The sequence below is a fragment of the Ammospiza caudacuta genome, chromosome 8 (assembly GCF_027887145.1).
Source record: "Ammospiza caudacuta isolate bAmmCau1 chromosome 8, bAmmCau1.pri, whole genome shotgun sequence".
In the NCBI taxonomy this organism is placed as follows: Eukaryota; Metazoa; Chordata; class Aves; order Passeriformes; family Passerellidae; genus Ammospiza; species Ammospiza caudacuta.
This window is the reverse complement of record NC_080600.1, coordinates 43731442-43745916: the sequence shown is the minus strand read 5'-3', so window position 1 is coordinate 43745916 and position 14475 is coordinate 43731442. Positions and strand designations below refer to the sequence as shown.

The 14475-nt window shown below is 58.8% G+C and overlaps 1 protein-coding gene across 1 annotated transcript; it reads right to left on the bottom strand.

Annotated features, from left to right (window-relative positions):
- Positions 1 to 4834: 4834 nt before the first annotated feature.
- Positions 4835 to 13863, bottom strand: GALNT5 (polypeptide N-acetylgalactosaminyltransferase 5). Its single transcript, XM_058809827.1, has 9 exons — positions 13678 to 13863; positions 11946 to 12112; positions 10737 to 10856; positions 9442 to 9577; positions 8349 to 8468; positions 7855 to 7972; positions 7382 to 7702; positions 6163 to 6243; positions 4835 to 5073 (listed from the first exon to the last, which is right to left on the bottom strand). Exons 1-9 carry the CDS (start codon positions 13854 to 13856, stop codon positions 4882 to 4884), a joined length of 1434 nt encoding a protein of 477 aa, XP_058665810.1. The 5' UTR covers positions 13857 to 13863; the 3' UTR covers positions 4835 to 4881.
- Between the last annotated feature and the right edge of the window lie 612 nt (positions 13864 to 14475).

The following is a 14475-nucleotide window of genomic DNA, read 5'->3' as shown; positions in this document are numbered from 1 at the left end:
AGGGCTGTGCCCACCCTGAGCACCCCGTGCGTGCTCATCCCATGCACCCAAAGGCTCGGGCTGGAGCAGCCCCCAGCCCAGCAGGGGCGTGGGGCAGGAGGAGAGCGCTGCCTCCGCTGCAGCCCAGGGCACAGCAGCAGCGTCCCGCTGCAGGGACTCCCAGCGGGGGCAACCCTGCCTTGTCAGAACCCGGGGAATCCCTCTGGCTGCCCCGGAGGGCTCCAGCCCCTGCCTGGGGGCTCAGAGACCTTGATTTAGCCCTTGGAAAAAACAATTATCAACCTTTATATGAAGAATTACAAATCAAAAAAGTTTAAGTAGAATAATAGTTAGCTTGTCACGGGGTGAAAAAAAATAGATTTTTTTGGGTTTTTAAAATGGGGGCTTGGGGTCCCAAGAAGGAGGAATTTGGGCGTGCCTTGTCCTTTTTCCTTCTTCTTCTTGGCCTCCATCTTCTGGGTGATGGTGGCACTTTTGGATTGGTTTAGAGTAGAAGCTCAGTGTCTAACATAGGTGATAGGCATTGGGATGTCACAGACATCTTTTATGAAAAATCCTTTCCTTAGGATTTTTCCTCCTGAGGAGCTGGGAGGCCTCAGGAACAAAATGCAAACAATGGTTATCTGCTGCTGTGGAATGCAACAGGTGCATCTGGGATTGGGCTCATGTGGTTGTTTCTAATTAATGGCCAATCACAGCCAGCTGGCTCGGACAGGGAGCTGAGACACAAACCTTTGTTATCATTCCTTCCTATTCTATCCTTAGCCAGCCTTCTGATGAAATCCTTTCTTCTATTCTTTTAGTATAGTTTTAATGTAATATATATCATAAAATAATAAATCAAGACTTCTGAAACATGGAGTCAGATCCTCATCTCTTCCCTCATCCTAACACCCCTGTGAATACTGTCACACTGGGCAGTAATTGTAAATATTGCACACGTAGTTTTTAGTATAAAAAGATAACACCACCCTGGGGCAGGCAGAGTGCCTCTGTCTGTGCTGCTGAGCAGAGCTGGGCTGGACAGGAGAAAGAGCGGGGACTTTTTTTTTCCAAAAATATTTCCATTTAATAACACAGAAAAGGAGTTTTCCCCAGAGCCTCCTGCAGAGAGGGAAATGACGCTGCTGTGTTCAGAGGTGCTGCTCCGGGTGCTGGGGCCCCTCCACGTGCAGGTGTCACATCACAGGTCCCAGTTGCCCCTGGGGATGCCCTTCCCCGTGCCAGGCGCAGCGATGAGCTGCAGTGACGCCAGGGCTGCCCTCAGTCCGCGTGGTACGCGCTGAAGCGCCACTGCTGCCGTGGGTTCCCGGCGTCACAGCCCCGCACACGCAGGGCCCTGAACGCGGCGTCCACCTCCAGGCACGCCGGGTGCCGCGGGAGCCGCGGGTGCTGCGAGACCAGGTGGGCGCTCTGCGGGACAGACAGGGGCTCAGGGGGCTCAGGGGGCTGCATGGGGGGCTCGGGGGGTGTGCTGGGGCTGCGAGACCAGGCGGGCGCTCTGCGGGACAGACAGGGCCTCAGGGGGCTCAGGGGGGGCTCAGGGGGTGTGCTGGGGCTGCGAGACCAGGTGGGCGCTCTGCGGGACAGACAGGGCCTCAGGGGGCTCAGGGGGCTGCGTGGGGGGCTCGGGAGTGCTCAGGCTTCAGGGCTCCCACAGCAGCAGCAGCTCTGGTTTCCCTCTGAGAAAGGCCAGCTCCTCACAGTGCGCCCTTTTCTGGCTCATCCCTAACACCTGAGATATCTCTGCTGACTTACAGGGACTGTGGCTTGGGATCCAAGCCTGCAGCTGCTGCTGAGCCGGGGTCACAGCACACCTGTGCAGTCACAGCACACCTGTGCAGTCACACCTGTGTAGCCACACCACACCTGTGCAGGCACACCTGTGCAGTCACAGCACACCTGTGCAGTCACAGCATACCTGTGCAGTCACACCTGTGCAGTCACAGCACACCTGTGCAGTCACACCTGTGCAGTCACACCTGTGCAGCCACACCACACCTATGCAGGCACACCTGTGCAGTCACAGCACACCTGTGCAGTCACAGCTGTGCAGTCACAGCACACCTGTGCAGTCACAGCACACCTGTGCAGTCACAGCATACCTGTGCAGTCACACCTGTGCAGCCACACCACACCTGTGCAGTCACACCTGTGCAGCCACACCACACCTGTGCAGGCACACCTGTGCAGTCACAGCACATCTGTACAGTCACAGCACACCTGTGCAGTCACACCTGTGTAGCCACACCACACCTGTGCAGGCACACCTGTGCAGTCACAGCACACCTGTGCAGTCACAGCATACCTGTGCAGTCACACCTGTGCAGTCACAGCACACCTGTGCAGTCACACCTGTGCAGTCACACCTGTGCAGCCACACCACACCTATGCAGGCACACCTGTGCAGTCACAGCACACCTGTGCAGTCACAGCATACCTGTGCAGTCACACCTGTGCAGCCACACCACACCTGTGCAGGCACACCTGTGCAGTCACAGCACATCTGTACAGTCACAGCACACCTGTGCAGTCACACCTGTGTAGCCACACCACACCTGTGCAGGCACACCTGTGCAGTCACAGCACACCTGTGCAGTCACAGCATACCTGTGCAGTCACACCTGTGCAGTCACAGCACACCTGTGCAGTCACACCTGTGCAGTCACACCTGTGCAGCCACACCACACCTATGCAGGCACACCTGTGCAGTCACAGCACACCTGTGCAGTCACAGCATACCTGTGCAGTCACACCTGTGCAGCCACACCACACCTGTGCAGGCACACCTGTGCAGTCACACCTGTGCAGCCACACCACACCTATGCAGGCACACCTGTGCAGTCACAGCACACCTGTGCAGTCACAGCATACCTGTGCAGTCACAGCACACCTGTGCAGTCACAGCATACCTGTGCAGTCACACCTGTGCAGCCACACCACACCTGTGCAGGCACACCTGTGCAGTCACAGCACACCTGTGCAGTCACAGCATACCTGTGCAGTCACACCTGTGCAGTCACAGCACACCTGTGCAGTCACACCTGTTCAGTCACAGCACACCTGTGCAGTCACACCTGTGCAGTCACACCTGTGCAGTCACAGCACACCTATGCAGGCACACCTGTGCAGTCACAGCTGTGCAGTCACAGCACACCTGTGCAGCCACAGCTGTGCAGCCACAGCAGACCTGCCCTGCCCTTTCCCCGGCTGGGAACAGCGAGCCGAGCTCCCTCACTGTCTGTGCAGCAGCTGCCACGGGCAGGGAGTGCCTCGGGTGGGACCTGCCCCACGGGGAACGTGCAGCAGGACACTGATTTCTGTGCTTACCTGGGGCTGATGAACCCGTTCTCAGCCTGGCACGGTCCCTGCACTGACAGGGATGTCGGGGGTGACTCAGCCCCACACCCAGTGCTGGGGCAGGGCAAGAACAGAGTCTGGGTCCCCTCCATCCTCCCGCTTTTCCCACCTGCCTGCGTTAACCTCTGTGAGCCCCGTGGGCAGCCCGGGGATGCCACAGCACAGGGACATTGCTGTGCCCCTGCTGGCGCTGCAGTGCTGCTCAGGGCAGCTCGGGGACGCCGGGTGAGACACCCCTGCTGTGCCCTGTGCAGGGCCTGGGCAGGGGCTGCACCTCTGTGCAGGCAGGAAATACTGCACATCCCTGCACAGCACAACGCCTGGGTCAGCAGAGGGCAAAGCACTGCAGCTCCTTCAGCCGCTGGGCTCTCCTCATTCTCCTGTTGCTGGCACCAGTAAAAGAGCAGCACCAACTCCATCTCAGCTGAGAATCCAGGCTGAGACAGGAGGCAAGACCTGCCCGCGCCCTGCAACAGCTCCCTGGGCATTTCTGCGTACTTTTCACAAAGTGAAGTGGCAATTTCACAATTTTCAGTAAGTGGGTAAAAATTTTCCTGTATTTTTCCCTAAACACCCAACGTGAGCCTGTGGCATTCTGGCATTCAGCGCTTTAGGCTGAAAAACCCAAAGGGCAATAGGAAATTGTCTGTGTATTGAATGCTGCATTTGTTCTTTCTGAAGTGAAGAGTGTTTTTTCCCAACAATAGACTATGCCATTTCAGAGCATTTTGGACAACTGCTTGCACCAGGCTGACAGGGGCAGAGCCATGACTCTTTGTGCAGCTCAGGCAATTAGTGTGAGTATCCATTCTCCTCCTTTCCGTAAGTGCTGTCTTTAAACACCCCTGTGAGCTGAGAGCCAATCGATGCTGACTCATCTCCCTTTAAGTGCTATTGATGGTTTCTGTGTAAAACCAGGCTGCTTTGGCTGTGTTTCTGTGTAAAACCAGGCTGTTTTGGCTGTTTTGCTGCTGCTCCTGTGGCAGTGCTTGCAGGTCCCCAGTGCCCCCAGCCTGGCAGCTGTGTGGGGATGCTGGGCACAGGATGGGCACAACCCCTGGCAGAGCGGCATGAGGGATGGGCACCAGCAGGTCTCTAGGGGACAGGGGGCCTTGGCAAAGCGGGCAGCAGAGGCTGGGTGCCCCTGTGCCATGGGTTGTGTCCATCCAGTGCACCCTGACCCCTCCTGCATCACCTGGGATGGAGCTGCAGCATCACTGCAGCATCACTCACCAGCCCGGGCTGCACAGGGGCACCCTGACCCCTCCTGCATCACTGCAGCATCACTGCAGCATCACTCACCAGCCCGGGCTGCACAGGGGCACCCTGACCCTCCTGCCATCCCTGCAGGATGCACCATCACTCACCAGCCCGGGCTGCACAGGGGCACCCTGACCCCTCCTGCCATCCCTGCAGCATCCCTGCAGCATCACTGCAGCATCACTGCAGCATCACTCAACAGCCCGGGCTGCACAGGGGCACCCTGACCCCTCCTGCCATCCCTGCAGCATCCCTGCAGCATCACTGCAGCATCCCTGCAGCATCACTCACCAGCCCGGGCTGCACGCTGGCCAGGGCCCTGTGGAGCCAGGCCAGGCTGCGGTTCCTGCCCTGGCACGGGCGCAGCCCCACGGCTCCCAGCACGCCCGCGGGTGCCAGGCACAGCTCCCCGTGCTGGATCAGCCTCAGCCAGGTGTAGTTGAACTTCTGGTTCTGTGGGCAGAGAGCAGGAGGAGACACGGCCCCGTCAGGCTCCACGGCAGGGCTGGGCACCGCGCTCTGGGCACCTGTGCCAGGCTGCCCACCCTCCCAGCCAGGAATTCCCAATTCCAGATATCCCACCCATCCCTGCCCCTGGCAGTGGGAGCCACTGCCTGTGCCCTGGCACTCTGGGTCCTTCCCTGGCCCTCTCAGAGCACTGGAAGGGCTGTGAGGCACAGCTGGATGGACAGCCAGCAGCTGCACACAGATCACAGGCTGCTGTTTAAATCTGTCTCAGTTTTCATGTGCAAACTCACAGCTTTATCCAGCTTTCCCAGCCAGCTCAATTCGCTGTTTCTGGCGCTGTTGCTTGGCTACAGGCTGCTCCTGCCCCTTGCTGCTCCCAGGCACGGCCTGGCCATGGGGAAGGGGCTGTGTCAGCCCCCAGGAGGGGACAGGTCACCGGGGAGGCTCATGGTGCCCGGTGCCGCAGGCAGGGTGGCACACCCAGAGTGCCCCTGCAGGCAGGGTGGCACACCCGCGGTGCCCGGTGCCACAGGCAGGGTGGCACACCCAGAGTGCCCGGTGCCGCAGGCAGGGTGGCACACCCGGGGCCCCTGCAGGCAGGGTGGCACACCCAGAGTGCCCGGTGCCGCAGGCAGGGTGCCGCAGGCAGGGTGGCACACCCAGAGTGCCCGGTGCCGCAGGCAGGGTGGCACACCCGGGGCCCCTGCAGGCAGGGTGGCACACCCAGAGTGCCCGGTGCCGCAGGCAGGGTGCCGCAGGCAGGGTGGCACACCCAGAGTGCCCGGTGCCGCAGGCAGGGTGGCACACCCGGGGCCCCTGCAGGCAGGGTGGCACACCCAGAGTGCCCGGTGCCGCAGGCAGGGTGGCACACCCGGGGCCCCTGCAGGCAGGGTGGCACACCCAGAGTGCCCGGTGCCGCAGGCAGGGTGGCACACCCGGGGCCCCTGCAGGCAGGGTGGCACACCCAGAGTGCCCGGTGCCACAGGCAGGGTGCCGCAGGCAGGGTGGCACACCCAGAGTGCCCGGTGCCGCAGGCAGGGTGGCACACCCGGGGCCCCTGCAGGCTGTCCTTACCGTGCTGTTAGCATCACACTCCTCAAAAGCCAGGCTGGTGCCTTGCACAGCGATGCACCCCGCCAGGGCCGCGTTAACGAGCTGGAAACGGGAACAAAAGGCAGATTTAGACAGAAATTCCCCGGATGGGGGAGAGGATGTTGCACTGCACTGAAACGGAACCTGCTGGGCTCTCAGATTAACACTGTCCACACACCGAAGGAGGCAGAACAGAGTGTTCCCGGCAGGCTGGACGGGATTTGGAGCACCGCGGTCGAGTGAAAGGTGTCCCAGCCCACGGCAGGGATGGATTAAACTGAGCTTCAAGGTCCCTTTCCACCCAGACCATTCTGGCATTCTGCGGTGGAGGAGGAGGGGAGCCTGACCGGGTGTCTCTCACCGGGCGCCGAGCGAGAGGCTTGTGCGGGCAGCACTGAACCCACAAGGGCTTTAAAGCGCCCTCTGCCCCCTGCCCTCGGCAGGGTCCGAGCCCGGAGCGGGGCCGGTCCCTCCTCGGGCCCGCAGCGCCGGCAACGCGAGCGGCTGCTGCGCTCTGCTGGCGGCGGAGCCGTGCTACAGACCGTGCTCCTATAGAGCCTGCATCTACAGACCCCGTTCTTATAGACCCTGCTCCTATAGACCCTGCTCCTACAGACCCTGACCCTATAGACCCTGACACTACAGACCCCGTTCTTATAGACCCTGCTCCTATAGACCCTGACCCTATAGACCCTGACACTACAGACCGTGCTCCTATAGAGCCTGCATCTACAGACCCCGTTCTTATAGACCCTGCTCCTATAGACCCTGACACTACAGACCCTGACACTACAGACCCTGCTCCTACAGACCCTGCTCCTACAGACACCCTGACACTACAGACCCTGACCCTATAGACCCTGCTCCTACAGACCCTGTTCCTACAGACCCTGCTCCTACAGACCCTGCTCCTACAGACCTCCACCCTCCAGACCCCGACCCTCCAGACCCCGACCCTCCAGACCCCGCACCGCACTGCAGCCCCCGAGTGGGGGCCGGGGGTGAGGCCGGCTGTGCTCCCCCTCGCCCATCCAAACACCCAACCAGCCCTCTAGAGGGACGTTATCCCTTCTGTTTGTGACCTGTTTCTCTATAAAAATACTCAGGAATGCAGGCCTCTGTGCTGTATCAAACACCCCAAAAGGTGCCAAAGGCAGGTGGGCACTGCCCAGGGCACGGCCAGCCCCTGGGGGTTACCTACCTGCCCACTGGCCTTGACCAGGGGAGCCTCCAGGTCGGGGTACACGTTGTGCAGGTACCAGCGGAAGGTTTTGCAGCGCAGCCTCTGCCGCAGCTGGATCTGCCGGCTCAGGTCGCCCACGTCCACGCTGTGCAGCAGGTGGTAGGCATGGCCGTAGAACAGCTCCTTGTACTCGTCCAGCCACACCTCGGCCACCCGCGCCAGGTTCCTCTCCACCGTCCTCACCCGGTCTTTGGGGAAGGAGTAGGGATTGTCATTCCTGAAAATGTGCCCGACCCTGGAGCACGGCACTATCTCGATCTCCCCTCCGCACATCCACACCTGCGGGACAGAGACCACTGACAGACACCAGCTGAGGGGGGCACTGCCTCAGAGAGGCAGCTCAGGTGCCCAGGGAGATGGAGCAGTCCCTGGGGAGCCCCTGCATCACCCACCCAGGCTGGCAGGGGTGCAGCTGTGTGACAGTCACCCACCTTGAATGAAATCTCCATGTTTTCCCCTCCCCAGACATCCAGTCCTGGGTCGTACATTCCCAGCTCAGAGAAATACTTCTTGTCGATGGAGAACAGGCCACCTGCCATCACGGGGCACCTGGGGACACAGAGGCCACACGGTGTGACAGAAAGGGTGTTTGGGTGGCTTTACCTGGCCTGAAAGCTGTGATGGGGCAGGGAAGGGCAGGAGAAGCAGTGACAGAAAGGCAGTGAGGAAAGAAAGGCACTGCCAAGAAAGGCAGTGAAATGTTCTCCTGGCTGGCACACCAGCAGTGCCACGCGTGGGGAGAAAGGCTTCCTGGGCTCTGCCCATGCCTGATGGGGGGATTGCCTCTGCCTCACCTGTCCTGGAAAGCACAGGAACAATACCTGGCCACAAAATAACATCATTTGGCCTCAAAGGAGCCTCTACTGCTAAATTATTACCAAAGGAACAGGCTGGTTTGCACAGCTCTCGCATCTCTTTTATTTACCTTATTATATCAGTTTCCTTGATCTTATTTTTCTCAATGACCTCCTGTGGAATCTGCCTCCATCCGAAATTCATTGGCCAAGTAAAAATCCCCCGCTGGAAGTTGTCCACGGTCATGTAACTAAAGAGAGGAAAGATCGGGCTGACTAATTCTGAGTCACACTCCTGATTGAAAGGTCACCCCTAATGGGAGAAGATGAATATCTGTGGGTAATTAAACCAGGATTTTAACAAAATTCATCAGGAATCCTCTTCATGTACTTAAAGTTGTGAGAAAGGAGAAAGGTGTGTGATAAACAGTGGCCACATCCCCAGCTAATGTTTGTGAGAATTCAGTACATCTGAATGTCCAGAGCTGCTGGGACCCCTGCCAGGGGGCTCAGAGACCCTGGCACACAGCCCAGAACACCTGTGGGCTTGGTTATGACCCGTGGAGCAAATTACCAGCTTTGTATGAAGGCCTGAAAGCCACAACAGTTTAAGTAGTGTAATAATAAAATTATCACTAGGTGAAAAAGTAGCTTTTGGGTTTTTTTAGAATGGGGGTTTTGGGGACAAGATGGAGCGACTTGGGCATGCCCAGCCTTTCTTCCTAGTCTTCTCTACCTCCATCTCCTGCTGTGATGGTGGCACTTTGGGATTGGTTCGGAGTAGAAGCTCACTGTCTCACACAGGTGATGGGCATTGGGCAGTAATTGTAAATATTGCACACGTAGTTTTTAGTATAAAAAGATAAAACCACCCTGGGGCAGGCAGAGTGCCTCTGTCTGTGCTGTTGAGCAGAGCTGGGCTGGGCACGAGAACAATTTTTTTAGATAAGATATAATAAACAACTCTGAGAAAAAAAAAAAGAAACTGAGGAACTCTAATTCATTCTTTGAACGTGCAGGCCGAAACAGACTTTTCACGCGTCTCGGGGCTGCAATAAACCGCAGAGCATCCCAGGATGTCAATGCCACAGCAACGCTGCGTGTGCCCCGCGGAAGGCTCTGCGGGCTGTGAGGCCTCTGGAGCCACAGATGCCCGGCCTGCAGTGGGTGCTGTGGGTGCCAGGCTGTGCCTGGACGGGATCCCTGCAGGGAGGGCTGTCCCACCTCATGTCCCTGTCGCTGATGACCTCGATGACGGGGCAGGCCACCTTGGTGCGGCGCAGGCGGACGCGCTCCAGCAGCGGCTCCAGCCAGCCCACGTTGCACTCCACGTGCGAGTCCAGGAAGGTGAGCACAGCGCCTGGGGCACAGCAGGGCAGGCTCAGCCCTGGCACCCCAGCCCTGCCCTGCTGCGCAGCCCCTGCGGGCTCGGGGTGCTGCTGCTTGCCACGGCCCTGCTCTGTAGCCACGGTGTTTTCTGAGAAACCCTTTCCTTAGGGTTTGTTCTCCTGAGAAGCTGGGAGGCCTCAGGAACAAAATGCAAGCAATGGTTATCTGCTGCTGTGGGATGCAACAGGTGCATCTGGGATTGGTCTCATGGGGTTGTTTCCAATTAATGGCCAATCACAGCCAGCTGGCTCGGACTCTCTGTCCCAGACACAAACCTTTGTTATCATTCCTTTTCTATTCTAAGCCAGCCTTCTGATGAAATCCTTTCTTCTATTATTTTAGTATAGTTTTAATACAATATATATCATAAAATAATAAATCAAGCTTTCTGAAACATGGAGTCAGATCCTCCTCTCTTCCCTCATCCTCAGACCCCTGTGAACACCGTCACACTCCCTGGCTCCCCAGACCTGCCCAGCCACAGCCAAGAGCATTTTTCCCTGCTTGGCAGGGCAGCTCCTGACAGAAATGGCCATTTTAGTGCTGACACAGCCTGGCAGGACAGGTGGTGGAGCTGGGGCTGGAGATGGTGGCAAAAGGACACCCCTGGTGCACTGGGAGGGACAAAGGCCATACTGGAGGGGGGGCCCAGCACCTCTGGGGTCCCCTAAAGCGTGTTAGCCCAGAAATTTTTTTGGGTTTGATCGCTCCAATTGGGTTTTCTTGTTTTCCCTCTAATCCCAGTTTCCCCTCAGCATCTCGCAAAGCCTTGTTATGGCAGAGAAGAGCTCTGGTGATTTCTCCGAGCCCCCACGCTAAGCATTAAGCCGTAAACTAGGAATATAAGACTCTTGTCTGAATTAAAGTCTTTTCCCTGGCATTGTTGGGCATGGGGCTGCCTTTGGGGGGGCTGGAGGAGGAGCAGAGCCCCCCACCCCTGGCTGGGAGCTCTGGCAGCCCTGGAGCTGCCCCATCCACCCCGGATCCCCCCATACACACACTGCCTCCATCCCGCCCCGCGTTGCTCCCATGCAAATCCTGCAGGTCCCAGGGCTGCAGTCAGAAGTGCCCGTCCCAGCACAGCCTGGCTCGTGTCCTCAGGCCTGGCCCGCCCCCGGCTCCTGCCCTACCTGTGGCGATCTCAGCTCCGGCCAGCCTGGCCCGGATCAGGCCGTGCCTCTCGCGGAGGTGCAGCACCTTCACCTTGGGGAAGCGCGACATGTACGCGTCCAGCTGCTCCTTCAGGTACTCTGCACAGGGGACACGACCCTGAGCCCTCTGACACGGGGAACAGCTGCAAGCAGAGCAGAGCTTCCCGGGCATGCCAGGGGCTCAGCTCTGGGCTGTGAACACCTGGGCACGGCTCCTGTGCCCGTGGTGAGAGCCCTGAGCCATCTGAGACAGCGCTCTCCTGGAGAACCAGCAGCAGGCAAATGGCACCCCTTCTCTGTCACAGACATCTTTCACGAAAAATCTTTTCTTTACTATTTTTCTTCTTGAGAAGCTGAGAGACCTCAGGAACAAAATGTGAACAATGATTATTTGCTGCTGTGGGATGCAACAGGTGCATCTGCGATTGGTCTCACGTGGTTGTTTCTAATTAATGGCCAATCACAGTCAGCTGGCTCGGGCTCTGTCCAAGACACAAGCTTTTGTTATCATTCTTTCTTTTTCTATTCTTAGCTAGCCTTCTGATGAAACTTTTTCTTCTATTCTTTTAGTATAGTTTAAATGTAATATATATCATAAAATAATAAATCAAGCCTTCTGAAACATGGAGTCAGATCCTCGTCTCTTCCCTCATCCTCAGACCCCTGTGAACACCAGCACACTCCTCGACTTTGGAGGGCTGAGCCGGCAGAGAGTGCAGGGAATCACTGCAGGGGCTGGGTAGCAGCTGAGATGGTGATGGAGGGCCCTGTGCAGCACAGATCCCGGCTCAGCACTGCTCCCACTGCAGCTCCTGCCCTCTGGGGTGTCCCCCCTGCACTGGGAGCACGGGCACCTGCCTGGGAGCTGCACACTCAGGGCTGGGAGCATCTGATTGCACGAGCCCTTGAGCCAGGACACTCCAAAGATGAATGGGCCGGGCAGGACGCAGCTCCCTGGTGCTCCTGGAGCCTCTGGCAGCCTCCTCCTTCCTCCCCCAGAGCCAGCCCCAGCACCCCTTGCCCTGCGATCACCCTCAGCCCCAGCGCAGGCCAGGGACGCACTTCAACACAGCGGAAGGACAAAATGTGATTTCTCTCCTACTCGGAGTTGAATCACAGAGAACAAATTGCGTTTTCCCCCAGGTTATATCAGTTCCACAGAGGCAGCAGCAGCAGCGGGCTCCCTACCCTTGGAGCTGCAGTCGTCCACCAGGATGATCTCCTCGAGGAGGCGCGGGGGCGAGCGGCTGAGCACGCTGTGCACCGAGCGCAGCAGCGCCGACCACACCTCGTCCACAAAGCACATGATGACGCTGGTGCTGGGCAGGTCATCGTGCACCTGCTGCTCAGAGCACCTGCAACGGCAACGCGGCCCACAGGTCACCGCCCGGCCTGGTGTTCCTGGGAAAATGCGTGGGGAAAGGGAAAATGCCCAAGGCGACACAGGGAGGGAAAGCCCTGCAGGGCTGGGAGGGGAACAGAGGGTGAGGAGGGACCCCACACACAGCCCCAGGGCCCCCCTGCACGGGCAGCCCCATGGGACGGGATGGACTCACTTGGTTCAGACACTGAAGGAAATTCAGAGGCATGTCAGGGCTTTGCAGTTAATCACAAGTGCTCTGGCTAAGTGAAATTCACCCCAGAATTACTCTGTGTCACAATCCTTGAGATGTGTCTGTCTGTCTGTCTGTCTGTCTCAGGGAGGTCAGTGGGCAGAAAACCCCACAAAGTCCATTTTGGATCCAGCCCTGCCTCACCTTGCTGGGCAGTGGTGAGCAGAACTGGGTCACGCCCCCTTTGTCCTCCACCACAGAATCCTGGAATGGTTTGGGGTGGAAGGGAACCCAAAGCCCATCTCTTCCCAAGGGCTCCCATGACAGGGACGCCTTCCACTAAACCAGGCTGCTCAGAACCCCATCCAGCCTGGCCTCAAACTTCCAGGGACGGGGCAGCCACAGCTTGTCAGGGCACCCTGTGCCAGGGCAGAATTCCCTCCCAGTATCCCATCCATCCCTGCCCCTGGGGGTGGGAAACCACTGCTCCTTGTCCTGGCACTCCAGACCCTTACCCAAAGTACCTATGATCTCTCTTGGAGCCCTCATGCACTGAAGGGGCTCTAAGGTCTCCCTGGAGCCTTCTCTTCCCTTTCTCTCTCAGCCGCAGGACTCCTGATCCAGGCTCTGCACGGGATGCTCCCCACGAGCCTCCTGCCCCCCACACTCCTCCTCAGGGCTCTCTCCCTCACCACACTCCTCCTCAGGGCCTCTCCCCACAGCAGCTGCAGGGACACAGCGCCCATGAGCACAGCACCTCCAAAAGCAGCGAGCACTGAGCACAGGCAGGCACGGATTGGCCAGATTTCAGTGCCCAGTGCAGTACTCCAGGCAGAACCACAACAGGAACTGGAGTTTAAATTGGGACAGACTGGAATACACCAAAAATTAACTGTTGGCTGCCACCAGCCCCTGCCCTGAGCTGGCCCTTACAACCTGGTTGTGCCAGCGGGCTGGGGCAGAGCCTGCACAGGCTCCTGCCAGAACCAGGGTGCCCAGGGCAGACCCGTGCCCCGAGGCAGCAGCTCACAGCCCTGTTTGCCCAGGTGTTCCCGTGACAGCAGCTCACATCCCTGTTTGGCCAAGGAGTATCCCTGACAGCAGCTCACACACATCCCTGTTTGGCCAAGGAGTTCCCCGGGACAGCAGCCTGTTCTGGGCAGCTGGGCTCAGTGGATTACAACCTGCCAACTTTACCCAGTTTCGTGTTTAACACCAGGCTGCTCTGAGCTGGACGGGCAAAAGGCATCTGACAGGTGGCACGGCTGAGGTGGAGGGCTCTCTGTGCCCGCAGCAGCCCTGCCCAGAGCCATGGAGCCAGGCCCAGGGTGCAGCCCGGGGCTCTGTGCTAGGGGGGCAGATCTTACCCGGCAGGCCTGGTGTCGGCAATGGCTCGATCCACAGGGATCAGGTCGCTGAGGTAGGCATTGAAGTTTCCTTCTTTCCACCTACTTTTTGCTTCTTCTTGTTTGTCATCAGGCACAGCAACAGGGTGTCCAAACTGGCCGGGAGCTCGGGGGTCTCTCGGGGCGAGTGTTATATCCATGGACAGGACTCTGTGCATCCCTGGGATGCTCCCTGCTTGTTCCTGCCCATCCTGGGCAGCGCCAGCTGCTCCAGGAGCTGCTCCCTGCTGTTCCTGCCCATCCTGGACAGTGCCATTTGTTCCAGGAGCTGCTTCCCTCCGGTCCTGCCCATCCCGGCCAATGCCAGCTGCTGCAGGCACTGCTCCCCCTTGCTCATGCCTATCCTGGTCCGTGCCATTTGCTCCAGGAGCTGCTCCCCTCCGTTCCTGCCCATCCTGGCCAGTGCCAGCCGCTCCAGGAGCTGCTGCAGGGGCTGCTCCCTGCTGTTCCTGCCCATCCTGGCCAGTGCCATTTGTTCCAGGAGCTGCTCCCTGCTGTTCCTGCCCATCCTGGCCAGTGCCATTTGTTCCAGGCGCTGCTCCTGGTGTCGTCCCCGGCGTCCGGCTCCGGCCACCCCCGGCAGTGGCCCCAGCAGCGGCATTCTCAGCGTGGGCACGGTCGCTGCTCTTTTCAGCAGGTTCTCTGGGCTTTCCACGTCTCCCCGTGGCGTTGCCCGCAGCGTGGGGCCCGCGGCGCGGGGCTGCGGGGCCGGCGAGGTTCATCCTCCCTTTGCTAATGGGGACGAAGCGAGTTTCCGAC